Here is an 18843-nt window from a genome sequence, read left to right on the forward strand (position 1 = left end):
TTTTAGTTTCATAACTCCTATTATTTAATCATTACACTTTCCTTGTGCTGCTGCAGCAACCGCATTTGCCCCCTGGGGACTTACCTTATTTTGCCTAGTGAGTTGTTTCACTTTTGCAGTGAGTGCTTTTACTGAAGTAGAGTTTCGAATGCACAAATTTTACTAGTGTGGTGTTATTACTTTTACTTAACAAAAGATCTATGTACATATCCGACCACTGTTCAAAAAGACACAGCCATATTAATAATCTTAATGTTAAATATATACTCTTAAAGGGTCTTTTTCACCACATAATCTGTGGATCCCAACCTTGTTGGGCTTGTGACCCCTTATAATAAAGCAGTGTCCATGTGACCCCTCCTCACAGGTATATGGATTGTTTCATTTGAAGGATTTTTAGAGGGCACAATCCATTAAAAAAAATGAAATTAGGAAAAAAGTGAGAAAAAGGTTAAGTCCTGATCCTGATATTGGGAACCACTGACTTAGGACATCATGTTTGTCATACATTTTGTGTTTATAAAGCTTATAAAGGATGAACTTTTTAATTTCCTCCTAAATCTTCTACATAAGAAGGCTGTAAGAGCATAACATACGCTGCTGGATAACCATCGAGTGCACATTTAACACAACTTAAAGTACTGCGGACATAAAGCTGTGGCCGTCTGACAGGTGTATCCTGGCCTGCCTCCCCTGTGGTTCATTGTGCATTAGCCCTTCAACTTTTTAAGCACTATTTGTGAAGCATTAATCAGATCAGAGAGTTCATCACTGTAAACAGACCACAACTCTCACCCTGCTAATACAGTCTTTATTTTATTTCTGTTATCCTGGTCAACATTTTAACCTGGCATCCAATGAACCCAAACAAATGCAGAGAAAGGCAGAGAGTTAGCTGAATTAACTGAGGCAACGAAGAAACCTGGTTTCACCTGGTGCTAATCTTAATAGTGATCATAATTAATCTAGTACATTAAGATTTCATGTATTTCAGTCACTATTGTTCAGAGTCACTTGCCCATGAGTGACAATACATGAATAGGGAGGCACAGTTAAATAGACAGTCCACAGAGGGATGCTTTAGCAGTAGTTTCACTAATGTGACTTCTCTTAGTTGTTGTAGGCTTTAATCTTATGAATGGCATAAGGGCTGGAGTCTCGATGTGGCCAAATGTCTCCGTTGGGCAGATCTCTCGTCTGTTCCACCTCCCGATCCACCATCTCTACCGTCAGAGTAGAAGGACTGAAGATGTCTGTTGTGCGGTAGGATTGTGTGAGGCGACGGAAGGACGACGTGTCTGAGATGTCCTCGTCAAAGAGGTCCTCCATGAGCTCCTTGCGCTGCCTGCGGGATGCTTTCAGCTCGTCGTTCAGCTCAGTGACCAGATCTTTGACATCCCTCACAAGTGTGGAGCGCAGACCAAACAGGCAGAGCAGGAAAACCAGACCAGCACAGATGCCAGAGACAAAATACAGAGCCACTCGCTCTGGGAGACCTGGAAGAAATCAAAGTAAATTCAAACTTGTTAAAGTCACTGTCCCTCTGCACCAAATCATTCCTTAAAACACTAAACTGTTTTTTTATGTGTTTTATTTACCACAATTTACTACCAATTGCTTATACTTTGCATTACTGTTGACAATTTACCAAAAGATTCCATACGTTTTTACATTGTTTAATTTGCTTTTAACTTCCCCAGCAGCTACTAACTCTTTCCTGACAGGACTATATGAAAATTGGCTTGCAGAGGTTTTTAACTCCTAAAGTAAACAGGCTATTTTCACTGGGAACGTTAAGTTGTCTTTATTGGCTTCATTTATTTATTTTTGGATTTACATTATTTTTGCCTGATAATGTGGTTAAAAGCACAGATTTTTTTTAAGTCCTCATGGATGGTGCAATTGGGTGCAAATGGAAATAATTAACATCCAAGATTCTAGAGTTGGCTGTGGATCAGCGACATTATTGCAAAAATCTGGAAATTTCACATTAATTTTGTTCCTCCAGTTTTCCACCCGTACACGAACTGATTAGCTACATTACAACTGTGATTAAATGGTCTTACTGAAGATGCACCAGTGAACTAATTCATTGGAATTTTGAGGAAAAAAAATATTTGAAGACAATAATTTTTACTACAATCTTTAGCAGCTTTCGTGTCTGTGTGAGCTGAGTTTAATATACTGTGATAAACCGAAAGGAAACAATGGCTGACTGATATTAAGAAAAAAAACAATATAAAAACTATGGCATGCTTTGAAAAAAGTTCAGTAATGCAAACATATTTATACACATTCTTTACTAGATAGAAAAATGGAGGGGGGGGGGGTGCATTGTAGTATTTAATATGCTCAGTTTGTGCAGAAAGAGGAACACAAATAGGCTTTGACAAGTAGCTACTCATAATTAGCCATGATATACTGTAAATGTGATGTGGCTGAGCACTAAAACTAAAACACCCTAAAACACCTGTGCTTTAAATGTTATCTGCAACGATGCAAATAAATGTACATGGCACCCTAGCCCGAGGTCCACAGGCATCAGTGCACATACCCAATATTTTTTCAATGATCTCCAGGGAGTTGGTTAAGAACACGTTTTGAGGCCTGTAGGTGGGGCCAGTGTACCATCCACCTGCAGGTGAGAGGGGTCTGTGCTCAGACGCCAGTCAAAGTCTGCAGCATGCAACAAAACCTGTGGATTTTCAGTCTTGCTCTCACCGTGGGTGTAGTCCGAGATCATGAAAGGGTCTGTCGACCCTCGGCCCACATCTTCCAGCAGATACCGGGGCACTGAAAATGAAAATCAGAGGTTTTTTTTTCTTCTTTTTCTACATGATGCAGCAAACCATATCAGCAACATCCGGTTCGTCACGTACCACAAGTGAAGGACACTCGCAGGTGCTTCCTGGTGCCGGGAAAGCAGGGGTCCCCAAAGGTCTGAGTATCAGCCAGGACTGAGCAGTTCGCTCTGCCATGACACCTGCGTGACACCTTCCTCAGAGCCGAGGGTGACAAGCACTCTGGAAGAAATTAAACTTAGCAAAATGAATACTTAAAATTTACAATGATCATTTTTATGCATTATTCAACTCTTCTTTTATACAAACAGATGAATAAAGCACAACAATTATTCTCCACTGTGTCTTCTTCAGACCCATGTCAGGATGTGATCCAGGCTCCTGAGGACAGTGTGGACTGCCGTGCAGCAGGTGTCCAAACGTGGCGGAGTAGATCGCGAGGACGGTCTCATTTTTACACATCAGCCTCAGACGCTCGTTTTCACACACCAGCCTTGTGCGGTGGTGCTCTGTAAAACAGATGACACACACATAATTACAGAAAGGAGCAGTTTGATGAACATCTAATAAAGAAACATAAAGGAACACATTGTGCTGTTTTTACCTCGTTATTATCAACAATAGATTTTATTGTCATTGCTGAGCTTCGTTCAGTCACAGGTTTCCAGTGGTGGGAAGTAACTGAGTACATTTACTTCTGTACTGTACTTTGGTACGATTTTGAGGTATTTGTACTTCACTTTCTATTTCTCTTTTTTATTGCTTCATACTTCAACAGTACTCCACTACATTGTACTTTATTGTACTAATTTTTGTACTCTTACTTTTGCATTTGTAATACAGGACTTGTTCAACTTGTTTTACACTACTCATAGTAGTACTCATACTGATACTTTCACTCACTGAAACATCTGCACACCGCTGGTTTCATTTCCCTTCCGTTTCAAATGTAGAGGCCAGAAAGTAGTAGAATTAGGTAATCCATCACTGTGGACATCACCTGCTATTATTGCTGCTTTTGTTTTGGAGAAATATCTTTTTCTGCTTGGCTCTGTATGAGGAACAAAAACTTCAATACAAAAACATACCGAAGTTAAGTTTGTCGAAATAATACTTGAATATTTATCAATGTGTGCTTGTTTGCTTATTTGCATATTTATTTATTTATTTGTTGCTTCCTTATAATTTTGTATTTGCTCTCCATGACAGCTGAGCTAATTTTATCTGCCGAAAGCCCTAAAAAAAGCTGGTGAGATGGAAACACAGCAGAGCAACATGGCAGACTCAATGGAAGAGGACCCACTGTCTCTGCAGGCATGAAGAGCTCGTTCTAATGATTCTGTGATTGTCCACATAATTACAGTACATCAGTACAGGACCTTAGCGGCATACCTGGTCTGCACTTGTAGGCGACTAGAAGGTACTTGCTGGTGAGAGGACAGGGGTCCTGACCAAACACTGGACTGAAGACAGGGATGTGGCAGGACTGGCGATCCTGACACTCTGACAGCACTTTCTGCAAGGGCGAGAAAACATGTTGAGCACAAGAATCAGCTGTGTGAAAGAAAAGCATTCAAAGACAACAAGGTGCTTTACTGAAACATGGACTTCACGTTAATCTGACTGCGGCTTTATATACCTCGATAGCAACCGGGGAAGTGCATTCTGTGTCCTCCTCCACAGTTATGTTTGAGTTTGCAGAGGGGCACAAATGCTGATTAGGAACACGTCGTCCATAGAAAGCTGAGAGGACGGTCACAGACGTCCGGGAGGGACACTCGATGATGAGCGTGTCCCCTTCGCAGGCATGAGCCGTGTGGTTCTTCAGGATGGTGTGGAGATACACTGACAGAGAACACAAGGCGAGGCTAATTTTGCTTTATTCTGCAGCTTGTGGGAGAGCTAGTTAACATTTACAGGTGGGCAAAAAAACTGGATGGTGCAACTTAAAGCAAATCAGCAGGCACTAAAACAAAAGCTGATATCTAATCTCAAACACAGAGGTTTGTCACTTTCATCTCATTTAAATATAGAAATAGGCACAACTCCTGTTTGACTTTCAGGTGTCTGATTTGAACAAAGCAATTATTTTTCCTTGTTAGCAAAGCAGAGATGACTGGTTGACATGGTGATTATCACTAAATAATGCGTCATTGTCCATAATTGGCAGGTCAATAGCATGACTTAGTAGATGCTTTTTTTATGCTTACAGCTCAGCCCTGCTTGTCGACTGGGTGGCGTCCCAGCCGGTGGGTGTAGCCTCCCAAGACAATATTTGGACCATGACCACACATACAAACATACAAGACAACAGAACACAAGTGAAGTCTCCCCTCCCGCGTGTGCTTCCCGTACTAGGCCCCCTGCGTTTTGTGTGTGTGTGTGTGTGCGTGTGTGTGTGTGTGTGTGTGTGTGTGTGCACCACAGAGGCAGTCTGAAGCTTCAGGGAGCTGATGAGAGGCAGTACCAGGCACTCGCTCACAATGAACTATTATTAGGCGCCTCAGAGCCTGCAGCCGCACAAAAAATGGAAATATCTGCTAAGGTCAGATAGCTACCTTTGGCTTTGACTGAACATAACATTGTTACCATAATGTCATCCATCACATTTTATTTCCATGAGTCAAAACAACTCAACCATAGTTTATTTAATGCTTTGGGAGTATCTAGTCCTATTCTATTAAGGTCTAAGTTCAGGACCCTGCTTCGGATCTTTTAGCAGGAGTTGGATCGGCTGTTTGGAAAACAGGATGTGCAAAAAAATTAGGGGATGCTTAAGGAGCTTCCTTTGCAAACCTTGAATGGCTGAAAAATACCCAGTCGACAGTTTGATTTTCTCCTGAAAAAGCAATTACTGATGCCAAAAACAGAGCACTTACGAGAGAAATCAGGAGCCGAATGTGCGGCGCGTATCCTCAGAGCGAAAAGGAGAGATAAGACGAGGCAGAAGAACTCCATGGTGCTGTCATTGTGCATATCCTGCAGGGTTTTGTTGTAATGAGTTTTTGTGCTATTGACTGCATGTGAGAGAGCGGTCAGCAGGTCAATGATGCCATTGTGTTTACAAGAAACAGCCGCCCCCTCTTCAGCAAGAAAAAAAAACAAAAATCAAATCAGTTAACTGCTTTGAACAGAGTTGACAGCTAAGCTACAGTGTTGCTTTGGTGGAGCTTGGGATGATGTTACAGTATGTGTATGCGTGTGCATGAATGCATGTGCATGTAATTTCATATTTACGATGTGAAACCAACATCTTTATACTGAAGCCACATGCTGCAAAAACCTGTGACATGACTCCTCTCTTTTGATTGGTTGTTGGAGCTTGTGGCTTCAGTATAATGATGATTTTTTTTATGCAGTGAGTTTCAAGAAATCGTTGAAGAGTTGTAGGATAGCAGGAAAAGCACTACAGAGCTCAGAAGCTGCAGCCAAGAGGCTATTAGCTTAGCTTAGCACAGGGAAACAGGTAGCCTGGCTCTCTCAAACTCTCAGAAATATTCTGTGGACCCTCCACCCAGCACTTCTGTGCAGTGTCACTGGCTCCAGCATGGATAGGCAGATGTGACTGGTGAGCAGAGGTTTCATTGAAGCCCTCAGTTTAAGCACAATGGCACTACAACTTACAGCCTCACCGTGGCGACAAGACTCCAGAAAGTCACTGCAATCTGCCATTGTTCACCAAGAAGCACTTACAGCACATAACACACCCTAAAACCAAAAATATTTCTGTTGTTCTGTGTAGGGGTGTGTTCAAGGTACAGCATGAAAATTAGTCCAATTCAGAGCCACGTAAGATATTTCCCCCTGCTGCTAGTCTTTATGCAAAGCTAGGCTAATCACCTGCTCATACTTGAATCACCTGAATCTTTTCAACATATTTAAACACACTGACCTTGTGTGTGTGTGTGTGTGTGTGTGTGTGTGTGTGTGTGTGTGTGTGTGTGTAAAGGCAAAATCAAGACTCATTCTCTTGGACAACAGCGAGGGTCCTGTTTACGGAGATAAGGCACTTTTTTCCAGGAGGTCACTTCCAGCTGCTGTGTGTGTCTGCTGGAGATATGTGTGTATCTCTCTCCATGAGATAGGCCTCTCCGATCTTTTTCTTTGTGGAAGAGGAAGTGAAAGGTCAGCGGCAAGCTATACGTTTCCTCAACAGGCAGTCTTTTCCGGGAATATTCGGGAAATCCCTCCTCTCTGCACAGTCAGAATCGGTTGCTTTCAGTTTACTATAAAGGCTGTGATTTCAACCTTAATTTCCCTTTTACGCGTCTTTCTTTCTCAACCCTGTGTGACGGCTGTCGTCATACCAACCAAACACTGACACAAAATACACACAAAGTGATTCAGCAGCGCTGAGGACATTATCAGTAATTGCATCTACTTGTGGTGGTGAATCAGAATGAATGTTTGAATGGCGGTCCAGTCATTTATCACACGGGCTGCAATAAACACTCCCTCCATAGCAGCGGAGTGGACGCAATAATGGAGGCTGATGATTTAGAAGGAGAAACCCATGTTCTAATGATGTGCATAAGTGAGAGTGACCCTCCCACCTTATACTCCAGTAAAATTCCAGTCTCCTCCCATAGGAAGTGTCAATAAAGTGACAAATTATTCCTTAAAATCTTCTACTCTGCTGAGGTGGAGGAACTGCTGGACGCTGTGGAAGGGGAGATTCAGACAGTTGGAAAATCTCAGGCCGTAATCTCCCTGACTTCACAGACATTTAAAAGGAGGATGAGGATCAAGCACAACTTTCTCTGCCTCTGTCACATTTCCTGTGATGGTCCCGGGTGTTATTCATCAAATTTCCAGGATTTGTTTGGGATTGAATGCGATGGGTTTTGTTTTACATGGCACAGAGCCAAGTAAAACAAAGTACGTGGCTCAGTCTGCTGCCTTTACTTTTTAGATTCCTTTTCACGAATTGCATAATCCTGTGCATGTGATTTAATTTCTTTAGAGAAGTCTACGCCACAGCGTTGGGGGTTTTGTCATAAAATTTCCCTTCCTCTATTTACTGTAAGGGAAACCATATTACAAGAACACTAAACTGAGCCTTCGGTTCTCAGCCCCAGGGGATGTGTGGTCCTGTCACGTTCATCAACTTTTCTTGCCTCTTACAAAAAAAAACTAAATGTCTTCAACTGGAAAGCACAAAGAGTTTACCCATTCATTGTTTTTAAGCTACGAACACTCATAAAGTAAAATCAGTGTGACTTTTAAACGGCATGTTCAAGTATTTCTTATAAACATCATTCAGTCGACCAGATGTGAGACAAATGGCTAAATCAGATTAGGTGTCTCTCATGTCTTCCAGCGTATGTCAGTGGGCGCTTTGTAGTTAATACAGCCCTCCTGTGAAAAATGCCCCTAATCCATTACTCCTTCCATCCTTCTGACGGTGCTGGAATGTGAACGGCCCAAATGAATTGCCTGAATTTGTGTGAGTCACATGTTGTTATCGGTTCTGTGTATTGCAATATGCCGAGACTCCTATTTTAAGCTCTCCTCTCATAGAGTTTGGCTACGGGTATATAAGAGAGAGCACCCCGCCCATCTCTCTGGATCCTCCCTCCTCCCCTGACTTGTAAAGTATGTTTAGAGCGATAGCCTCCAAGGAGCCCTCAGACAAAACACAACCAGCCGTGCGGTGTAACACCTTCTCCTGACATCCACGAGCACAGAGACACTTGAAACCGGAGCAGAGCTTGTTCAAGGGCATCAGCAGCAGCTTTCTCTCCTCGGCTCTGTGAATTTTCTGGGGGTGGAAAGCACCACTGACTATAAGGAGAAACCTTGACTGGAGCGAGTACTTGGAATTTTAAAAAGTGAATTAAACTTTTTGTTTAGGACGACATGGCACTTAGGCAGAACTCTGACAAGGAGCCATCCATCGAGTTGTTCATTAAGGTGAGGTATTTCTTTCAATTCCACTAATTACTGGAAAGAAGAAGTAGACAGTGACATGTGAAAGAAAGGCAATCATACCTGAATTCCCTGTCAAAAGAATGTATTATGTATAATTCCACATTAATTTTCCTGTTTTATAACCTTTCTTTCAGAGGAAAAGTTACAGGCAAACAAAGGAGTCACTCATTTATCAGTATTGTTAAAGGGCAGAGATCTACAGTACTGCTTTACGAGCAACATCAATCAGAGGATAACTCATTTTGATTGTGCCCGTCTATAGATACCGTGTGCTGCAGATGCTGAAGTGTTTGCATCCCTCCTGAGGGTCACGGCACTTTGTTTTTTATCAGTAAACTCCGGCCACAGATAGACAGTCAGCCTTATCATCGCACACCCAGAAGGACGAGGGAGCATGAAGGGGGACTGGCCTCAAGCCTGAGCCTGGCACACCCACTTTACTTACGCACACATTCAGAATACTTCATCCATATCAAGAGGTCACATAAACAAAAAGTCTTTTTTCCCATTTCATGTTGCTGCGTGATATCCAAACATTCAAACACACCGGGATCTTTTCATACTGTCACACACGTACATAAATGTGTTAATGGCATCTGTTCAGGGACAAAGCGTCCTCTGATATAAAACAAGGTCAGATGAAGAGGAAAAACAATAAGCAGTGTTGTGTCTTTTTGTAAATGAAACATCCAGCCGTCAGTCACCTAAAGGAACAGTTTGACATTTTGGAAAATATGCTGATTTCTATGCTGAGGGTTAAATGAGAAGATCGACACCACTCTCATGTCTGTAAATATGAAGCTACAGGTAGCAGATGGTTAGCTTAGCCTAAGATAAAGACTGGAAACAAGGGGAAACAGCTAGCCCGGCCCTGTTCAAAGTTGACAAAATTTGCCCACCAGCACCTTTAAACCTTAATAATTAACACGAAAAAGAGAAATGTATAAACGGTTTTACAGTGGTTATAAGCAACCGTGCTGGTTTTTCTTGGTTGATCATGGTCAAGGCTCCAGGAAATCACTGCTCCCTTCCAGGAATTAGTCCGGCACATAAACCCTGGTAAAAATGCGACATGTTGTAAACATGCGTCATTCAGTGAGTGTTGGAGTTGGGGCCGGAAGACAGATTTTGTTACCTTACAGAGCCAGGCTAGCTGTTTTCAGCGTGTATGCTAAGCTAATCAAAGCAACTGTTGCGTCATTACCTTATAGACATGAGAGATGTGCAGTAGGTATCCTTTCATTTAACTTACGGCAAGACAGATATATGTGAATTTCTCAAAATGTCAAACTATTCCTTTAGCAACATTTTAGCTAAAAGCTCATAAAAACACAGGTTGGGCTTTAACCAGTTGTTGTGTTGTGAGCTAGCTGAAGCAGGAGATGCTAGCAAATGTTAGCGTCTGTTGTTTTTCCGCTACAACACAATGCCTCCTTTTCCCTGCAGAGAGGAAAACGCCTTTAAATGTCCCAGAAATGCCTTTCGCTTCCAAAATCTCTTGTTTATGAGCAGAGGAGAGGAGAGGAAATGTTGTGATAGCTTCACGGGCTAATACAGGCAATGATACAATAGCAGAACAAAATAAAACTTTATTACTTTCTGTGTTCTTTTAGGCTGGACATGATGGCGAGAACGTGGGGAACTGCCCCTTCTGCCAAAGGCTCTTCATGGTTCTGTGGCTGAAGGGAGTCAAGTTTACGGTGACCACTGTTGACATGAGGAAGTAAGCGCCCCTCCTCCGGCAGAAACACTTCCTGACATCTGGCCACGGGGACTTTTTTACACAGAACGCTATTAAGAGGCAAAGCGAGAGAGAAACGGAGAAGTTTCTTTCAGTAATCCAGAGCATTTCTCACCGATCAATAGGTGTGTTGCTCACTCTGTCTCCCAGAGGTCAGCGGGAGGAGCCTGCAAACGTGTACAAAGAGCCCTGTGTCGCCTTCAAACAAACACCTCCTTTAATTGAGGCTTTATTGTGTGAATTTCTCAGGGTCATTACCGGAGAGCAAATAAGATCAGGAAACTTTGAAAGGATGCTGATAATTGAATGATTCAGAACACACACACACACACACAGCGGGCCTATTAAACAGACGACCACTCCCAGTGCTGTGTTTTTTTTTTATAACTAAACCAACAGCCAGTGTTGAAATCATTCATCCATGGCACCACATTTGATTCTGACAAGTGTCAACAGCACAACAGGCTCTCAGTTTCGATGCGCTTGACAACAGTCTGATTGAATGAACTGAATTAAGCAACTAAGTCCCATCTTTCCACGTCCTCTCCAGGAAGCCGGCAGAGCTCAAAGACCTGGCGCCCGGGACCAACCCGCCTTTCCTCCTCTACAACGGCACCCTCAAAACAGACTTCATCAAGATCGAGGAGTTTCTTGAGCAAACACTGGCCCCTCCCAGGTATTGCTGCACATTAAACAGATATTAATGCAGAGTGATTTTCTCTCCTCAAACACGCTTACTCCCGGGCTTCTCCTTTCTGCTCTGGCCTGCAGGTATCCTCACCTCAGCCCATTAAACAAAGAGTCCTTTGACGTGGGCGCTGACATTTTTGCAAAGTTCTCAGCTTTCATCAAGAACAGCCCGAATAACGCCTGTAAGTTGTGGTTGTTGTGATTAATCAAACATTCAGCAGCTCATGATGCTTATACTTATTCGTACCTGCATGGAAGCATAGAAAGCGTATCTTTAATGTGCCATCACAGGAAATACATTTACTCAAGTATTGCAGGCAACTTTGAGGTACTTCACTTGAGTGGTTCCCTCTGATGCTACTTTATACCTCTGCCTTTCAGACAGAAATATCACAGTTTTTACTCCACTTCATTTATTTAACAGCTATACTTCCTTTTCACATTCAGATTTTATATACAAAATATCTGATCAGCCTCTAAAACATGATGTTTTTCATAGAATAAATATGTCCAATAATATATAAAGCACTTGAATTAGCTTGACTTTGACCAACTACAACATTGAAATACCTATGTGATAATACATCAGTCATAATAATTCATTATTATAATAGATAAACTATAAATGGGACTATTGTTGTGAAATGAGCACTTTCATTTTGCTGATAATAGGAGCTTTACTTGTAATGGAGTAAATTTAGTCTATGGAATCGATACTTTGACTAAAGTAAAGGATCTGAATACTTGTTCCACAGCTGATCAAAAGTAAAAGTACTCACTCTGCAAAAAATGTGTTTATTATTACATAGGTATTATATTGGTTATTATTAGTGATACATGTGAATGCAGTATTTGATGTTGTAGCTGGTTGACGTAAAACTGAATTTCACTCACACTTTGTTCCATTAACCGCAATCTGTTAATAAATGTAATGGAGCAAATGTATAAAGTTGCATCAAAGAAAGTACAAGCACCTCAAAATTGTAGTTAAATGCACTTACAGTTTATCCCTGACAGCTACAAAACACCAATGGCAATTCCAGAAAAAAACACAACATATCTCTATTGTTTGTGACTCTACAGTCCATGAGAAAAACCTTCTCCGGGAGTTCAAGCGCCTGGATGTCTACCTGAACTCCCCCCTTCCTGAGGAGATTGACCACAACTCCACAGAAGCCATCACCGTCTCCAAGAGGAGGTTCCTGGACGGAGACCGCCTCACCTTAGCTGACTGCAACCTGCTGCCCAAACTGCACGTTATCAGGGTGAGGCAGGGCGTTTTCTTTTTGGGGTCATCTCCAGTGTAGTGCTGGTTTCTTTGTTCACCTGGTTTACCTGAATATTTGGATTTTAGGCCACTTTAAACTTCTGCTTCACTATATTTCAGAATGAAATATTGTACTTTTTACTCCACAGCATTTTTTGACAGCTCTAGTTACAGTTTACTTGAGTATTTGAGTACTACAGTGTTACTTATTTAAATGATCTGAGTACTTCTTTCACTCCTGATCTTTATGTACCTGGTGTACGCTGTGTTTCTCAGGTTAATATTTGATCCTTCTTTCCATTTATTTCAGATTGCTGCCAAGAAGTACTGCGACTTTGACATCCCTGCACATTTCACAGGCGTGTGGCGATACCTTGAAAACGCCTACGAGAGAGAGGAGTTCAAACAGACGTGTCCAGCCGACATTGAGATCGAGAAGGCTTACTTTAGTGTGGCCAACAAGAGGAAATAAACCTTTGATTCTCTATTAAAGTCCTGTTTTCAGCCAGTGTAACCATGCATGTAAAGTTGTTGATCTGTAGAGGGCGCTACAACCTACACGAATAAGCTGTGGCAATGAATCGGTAAATATTCCACCTGAAAAACCTTGACCTGTTGCAGTAGACTTTGGGACACGCCAAAGCAAAACGTTTTATTGGTTGTATGTATTGACAATCTGTAGTCCCTCACAGAGAAATGGTGTGTTTATCCCACAACGGAGAGGCCAAATGTGCAATTGACTGTTTTTGTTTATAGTGTAAATATATTATTTCATACTTTTTGATGATCAAAACACCCTCATTAAGTACAAAGATTGTGTTAGTGTGAGCAGCAACTGCAGAAACCTTCACAAACAGTTCATTTTTATTCAAAACATGAAATACACTTCTTCTTCTGACACTGTACATGTACAGTTTGATTAAATTGTCTCACTGTCACACTAATAAACATAGTAAAATCATTTGTTGTATTGATGTGTGTGTGTGTGTACTGAGGTCTCATGCATCAAACATCATAAATATCTTTAACTTGAAACATCACAACCAGAAGCAGGTCACATAAATGGCATTTCTCATATTCAAGTTTATTTTCAGCCACAAAAAAGACCATTTTGCATTCTTCAAAAATATACTTTCTGTTGATCCAGTTTAGACGACAAAAAGACTGTTTGGTGGGAAACAAAAATGGCGATGGAGAGCGAAGGCATTTCCAACCAGGCCGAGCAGAAATCGCGCCAGATGTCCTGCCGCCGCCGCTGCCGGGCTCTAGTTGGTGACACAGTATTTCCAGAAACATGCTGTCAGGACATCAGAGAGAAAGATTAGGAACAAAGCTGAAGACGAGAGAAGTAAAGTTTGATCAATCCACACTCTTGTGCCGGAAATTCTTTAACTTACTGCCCTTGATATTTGTGTTAATATTTACCTAATATTGCGACTCTGTTTAACTGTCTTGCAGATTTACTACTGGTGCTTCTGTAAATTCGGTACATGTTGTGTACACACAGCATCTATTAATGTCTGTCCACCCTGGAAGAGTTATCCCAACTCTGTTGCTCTTGCTGTTTCCTGTTAATTTTTTATTTTGTTAAGTTTTTCCTTCCTTAAAAGGAAGCTTTGGACTATATTGTTGTCAAATACTGTACATTGATAAACTACTCTTACACCTGCTTACAAACTACATTATAGTCTGTTGTAAACCACCATTTATTAAATGGTTATATGTGTTTAGAAATTCTAAATCAACGGACTTCCACTATAGAAATCAACTTCACAATGTTTGAAATCCCATTTCTTGCATCTGTCGCTCATGAGAATGAAGTCATGGCTAACATAGCTTTACTTTATTTACTCATGTTACATTAAAATGATCTTGTTTGACCTCTGTGCTGTAAGCTTATATAACCTTAAGATATGTGTATAGCTTAAACTTCACATTAAGCAATTCATAGTTTAAAAAAAGTAACCTAGTTTTTACTGAGCATAAAAGAGTTACTGTGTATTTTCACCACATTGTTGTGTACCAGTACATGTTATATCCATTACAGTGCACTAAATGATACAAGCCTTAGTTAAACATCCTTTTTATTGGAGCACACTGGAGCCCGTGTCACAGACTGTGTGTGAAGAGCAGGTGTGGCATGTGCCAGATAGAAAACAATAAGAGTCACTCACCTCTTTTGTTTGTTTTTGGCAAGTTCTGCTCTGATCTGACAAAACCCTGAGAGCGAAGCTTGTCAGCCGCTGCCAGCTTCAAAACGGCTTCTTTGAGGTCCTCAACCTGAAAACAAGGAAAATATATGATGCTGCTGCAGCCAAACTCCCGTCACCCACATTTTAGCCTGCTTGCATTGACTTCCAGTTGATTTTAGAGTTTATTTTAAGGTAAACCACTTTTGGTTCCATCATAAACTCAAACTCAGATCATGCAACAAAACTACTGCTATTAATTCAACCCTGCTCTAGGCTAAAGGAGATGCTTTCATCTTTTTTCCATGCACTTTGTAACCTTGTTTTGAAAAGTGCTATACTGTTATACAGTACACAGTGCTATATCACTACTTCCTTAAGATAGAGTACAGAGACATAGATTTTCAGACTTACCATGTTCGCAAACCTATCCTGCTGTGCTGCATCTTTAGCCCCTTAAAAAAATTGAAAATCATTTAATCAACCATATCTGACTGATTTGTCTGCAAACGTCTGCATGATGTTTGCATAGTTTTTACCTTTATTCCAGGGGTCTCTCCCTCCATTGTGCTGCATCAGTAGAGGATACAGATTATTCACCTCTCTCTGCTCCACCTCAGCAGTGTTGGGTTCATCCTCCACCTCTGACACTAATTTCTGAATGAAATCTGTTGAGATGAAACAACTTCTGCTAATCATCCTCACGTTGTGACATTAGCGGCCCCGCACTGAGTTCAGTAGAAAGCCTTTAAAAATGCATTTCTGGATTTTGAACCATATCTCAAAGAGCAAATTGGAGAAGTCTTCTTTCATCTTGAAGGAAACTAGAGTTACTTTGAACAGAATTTGGTTGGGTTACTGTCTGTTATCTGACAGTCTTTCATCTTTAAGTTGTATGCTCTACCAGCTGAGCTAATCCCTCATAACCAGCAAAGCAGAAGTGCTGCTCTCGTGTTGCTAATGACAAAAGGTCAAATTTGGCGAAAGTAATCCAACACTTTCAGCGAAATTGAAGATATGAGTGAAAGCGTCTTACCTGCCTGTGGCTCCAGGTTGGAGTCAGGGTACAGAGGTAGAGCATGTGTCCTTCTTGCAGAACAAATCACAGCTACGAGGTAAAACAGAGCTACAGAAAGCATGGTGCCTTTACCTTTAGATGGTCAGATCTGGACTATACCTCTGCTTGGCAAAGAACTTCACTTATATACCCTCAGCGGTCATCCATCACAATCTGATCAATACATTATCATCACACCCAGTCTCCTTCTTAATGGTTTTGACGCGATGGATCAGGCGTCATAGACGCAATTTAGGGGACCCTGTCAATTCAGCTGGAGCCTATCTGTGCTTGTACAGAGAGGCCTAACAAATGTTTGCTCTCCAGCAGTAATCAGCGGCTGTCCAGCGGAGCTCTGATGGTTTATGTCTGACACCATTTCAGTGTGATGGGCTGTTCAAACGCACCATTGCTCATGTCTGAGATCACAGGCACACAGCTGGTGGAACTATGTCACTGAAGGTTTCGACGTCACCTTCTGTTGAATGACTAACATTTCTGAAGTAATTAATTGTGACCGTCCATTAAGGCAAATAGGTCCCATTGTGGTGATTGTTGCAAATGTTGTTCATCTTGAGCTAAAGGTGCAAACAGTTAAAGACTTTGCTCTTGCACCATGCTTTCTGTTGTTTGTGGAGCACAATAACCCTGCATAGACAATTACCGGCTGATTTAATATTTTATTCCCCTCTATATTTTTGCACAGTTTTCATTTATAGAAAACATACAGTACATGCCTATTTATTTATGTTCTGTGGGCTTCATTGTACACTGCTCCACTTTCAATATGCACTTTGTACATCGGCCCAACTATATCCAAAGTAGTGGCACAGTATGATATTTAAACAATTAATTATTTCTTAATTATAAAGTGGCATGGCATATCTTCGTCCTTCTTCTGTAGTGAAAATTGCAGATTAACCTACTTTTTGTGTTATTTCTGCTTGACTTGTCTCTAATGTTGAACATTTCTTTACAGTTGTAGTACTCTGAATACTGTGCATTATTGACAAGGATTGGCGATGGGAGGTGAGTGGGTTTGGGAGAAGATCTTGAAGGGATGGATGAAGGGGCAAAGCTTACTGTGGTAAAATAATCTTAACAGAAAACAAATATATTAAGATAAAATAATTCAAAATAAGTAGCTCTGTTAGACTGGAGTTAGCTGTGCTGTATGCTAAATGCTAACATAGTTTAGATTAGCGTGTTTGCATTCTGACATCTGCTGATTAGCACTAAACACGAACTAGAGTTGAGGCTGGAATGTCAATAGTTTTGCAGATATTTAGTCACAAGCCAAAATGTTGGACGAATTCAGATTTTGACCTGATGGTGGTCAATCATTAAAGCCGTGCTGCTGGCATGGCTAAAAATGACAAATACATGTAGAAAAAGTAAATAACCAATGTCGCAAGTGTAAACCTGCAATGTGCAGGGATTGGCTGAAGGCAAATTCTCAACAAGGCTGAGGATGTGCAGAGGTCAGACTGTCCCGACGGCCTGAGGAAAGAAGCGTTCTCTTAATGCAGACCTGTTGTGTACCTGATAGAGAGCCAATTAGAGCTTGAAATGTTGTCCTTTCCTAATATAATTAAGAAATTCACAGTGTGAGTTCTAACAGTAATTGATTAATTAATTCATAAAGGCTTTAAATGTAAAAGGAAACTCTTATTGGACTAATTGTTTGGCATTAAGATCAAAACTAGTTAAGAGTTTGGCTGTTGGAGTAGGCTGCAGGGCTGCAGGGCGTTTTGTCAAACTGAAAGGTCACTAATGCTCCTCAGACGAGTGCACGCGGTATCAGGTGATTTATAAGGCTGTCTCCATGTCTCTGAAATTGCTATTGAAAACAACAACATTTGATACATTTGGCTGCTGAGCAGTCAATGAGAAGAACACAGCTGAGTTTGGGTCAAGCAGGGACTTCAGACACATTACTCATTTGGAAAAGGAAAGAAACAATAACTAATTGATAACTGGCAATAACTGTCTTTGTTAAAATTAAAAACAGGATTTATGTTGATGGGTTAATCATTGGCCCTGCATTCAAAATCTCACTGAAGCAAAACTTTTACCATTAAACTGTACTTGAACTATTGAAATTGTTTTGGTTTGCAGGAAAGTGGCCCCTGACTAACATATCATTACATCAATAAATTGTTAATAGGGATGCAACAGTGTGTACAGTTGGCAGTATTTTACTGGTGTAGCCGGTGGGTTGGACCTTGTTTATGTACTTTACTGCCAGGCAGTTTAGTCTGGTGGTTGTCAACTGATGGGCCAGGTCCCTGGAAAGGGAAATTTGTATCTATTTTTAGACTTTGGACCAAAATTTGAATTTTGTGCAATGTCGGAGAACTTGCCTCTTTCTGCCTTTGACCCTTTAAGTAAATGAAAACAACTTGTTCGAAGGGAAATATCTGTTTGGCTGAACTGCTGACAACCTCAGAGACATCTAAACAAGACAATGAACCCTAACTATCCACTGTTTATTTCTAGGAAGTCACAAACAAAAAGAAGTTGGGAACTGCTGTCTTAATCTTAAACAATGAATTGTGTTTGATAAACATGATATAATTTATGATGAGGATGAATGAGGTTGTCCTCATTTGCAAGAATGACAAGTTACAGACAGGTTAAAAGAAGAAAGGACAAAATACAGATGAGAATAAAAAGAAATCAGTCAAAGCAGTTACACATGGAAGCAGGGAGGTTTGTGATCATGGTTCTGAATTGTGAAAAGCGTGTGTTGAAGATCATTCTAAGAATTTTGGGCACCTAAAGAAAAGGCTAACTTTCCAAATTCAGAATGGCTCTGGGGACTTTCAGTCATGTGAGTGACTTTGATTGGGTCCTAAGTTCCAATACAGCATAACTAAGTCCAACAAGGGCTTCTGAAAAGAAACAAATAATGTTTATTACACCTCTCTGCCAGACAAGAACAGCCCACCTTATCATACGGTTACAATGGCGAGTGATGTAGCTATCACCAGTGATAGACCGTGTCTATGGGTTTCAGGGTGGAAGGAGCAGCATTTTTATAAATTATATGCCCTGATCTAAAACTGCCTCAAAAATCCTCTTTATACAGCATTTGAGTAAATGTACTTAGTTACTTTGCATCACTGGACATGAACCAGCACACATTTTGTCTTTTTTTCAAATGC

General features: G+C 41.0%; 3 protein-coding genes across 3 annotated transcripts; 1 reads left to right on the forward strand and 2 right to left on the reverse strand.

Moving 5' to 3' along the window:
- Positions 1 to 889: 889 nt before the first annotated feature.
- Positions 890 to 5777, reverse strand: si:ch73-335m24.2 (protein eva-1 homolog C). The gene is made up of 8 exons (XM_041944645.1): positions 5681 to 5777; positions 4441 to 4646; positions 4194 to 4317; positions 3158 to 3310; positions 2880 to 3023; positions 2722 to 2793; positions 2555 to 2635; positions 890 to 1496 (listed from the first exon to the last, which is right to left on the reverse strand). The coding sequence occupies exons 1-8, from the start codon at positions 5775 to 5777 to the stop codon at positions 1111 to 1113; spliced, it is 1263 nt and encodes a 420-aa protein (XP_041800579.1). The 3' UTR covers positions 890 to 1110.
- A 2644-nt stretch (positions 5778 to 8421) lies between these two features.
- clic2 (chloride intracellular channel 2) lies at positions 8422 to 13068 on the forward strand. The gene is made up of 6 exons (XM_041943722.1): positions 8422 to 8714; positions 10346 to 10455; positions 11024 to 11149; positions 11245 to 11345; positions 12247 to 12428; positions 12741 to 13068. The coding sequence occupies exons 1-6, from the start codon at positions 8661 to 8663 to the stop codon at positions 12900 to 12902; spliced, it is 735 nt and encodes a 244-aa protein (XP_041799656.1). The 5' UTR covers positions 8422 to 8660; the 3' UTR covers positions 12903 to 13068.
- Positions 13069 to 13695: 627 nt separating this feature from the next.
- On the reverse strand, positions 13696 to 15758 carry urp1 (urotensin-related peptide 1). Its single transcript, XM_041943689.1, has 5 exons — positions 15656 to 15758; positions 15159 to 15287; positions 15034 to 15074; positions 14605 to 14710; positions 13696 to 13727 (listed from the first exon to the last, which is right to left on the reverse strand). The coding sequence occupies exons 1-5, from the start codon at positions 15756 to 15758 to the stop codon at positions 13696 to 13698; spliced, it is 411 nt and encodes a 136-aa protein (XP_041799623.1).
- Between the last annotated feature and the right edge of the window lie 3085 nt (positions 15759 to 18843).

The sequence above is a fragment of the Chelmon rostratus genome, chromosome 9 (genome assembly GCF_017976325.1).
Source record: "Chelmon rostratus isolate fCheRos1 chromosome 9, fCheRos1.pri, whole genome shotgun sequence".
In the NCBI taxonomy this organism is placed as follows: Eukaryota; Metazoa; Chordata; class Actinopteri; order Chaetodontiformes; family Chaetodontidae; genus Chelmon; species Chelmon rostratus.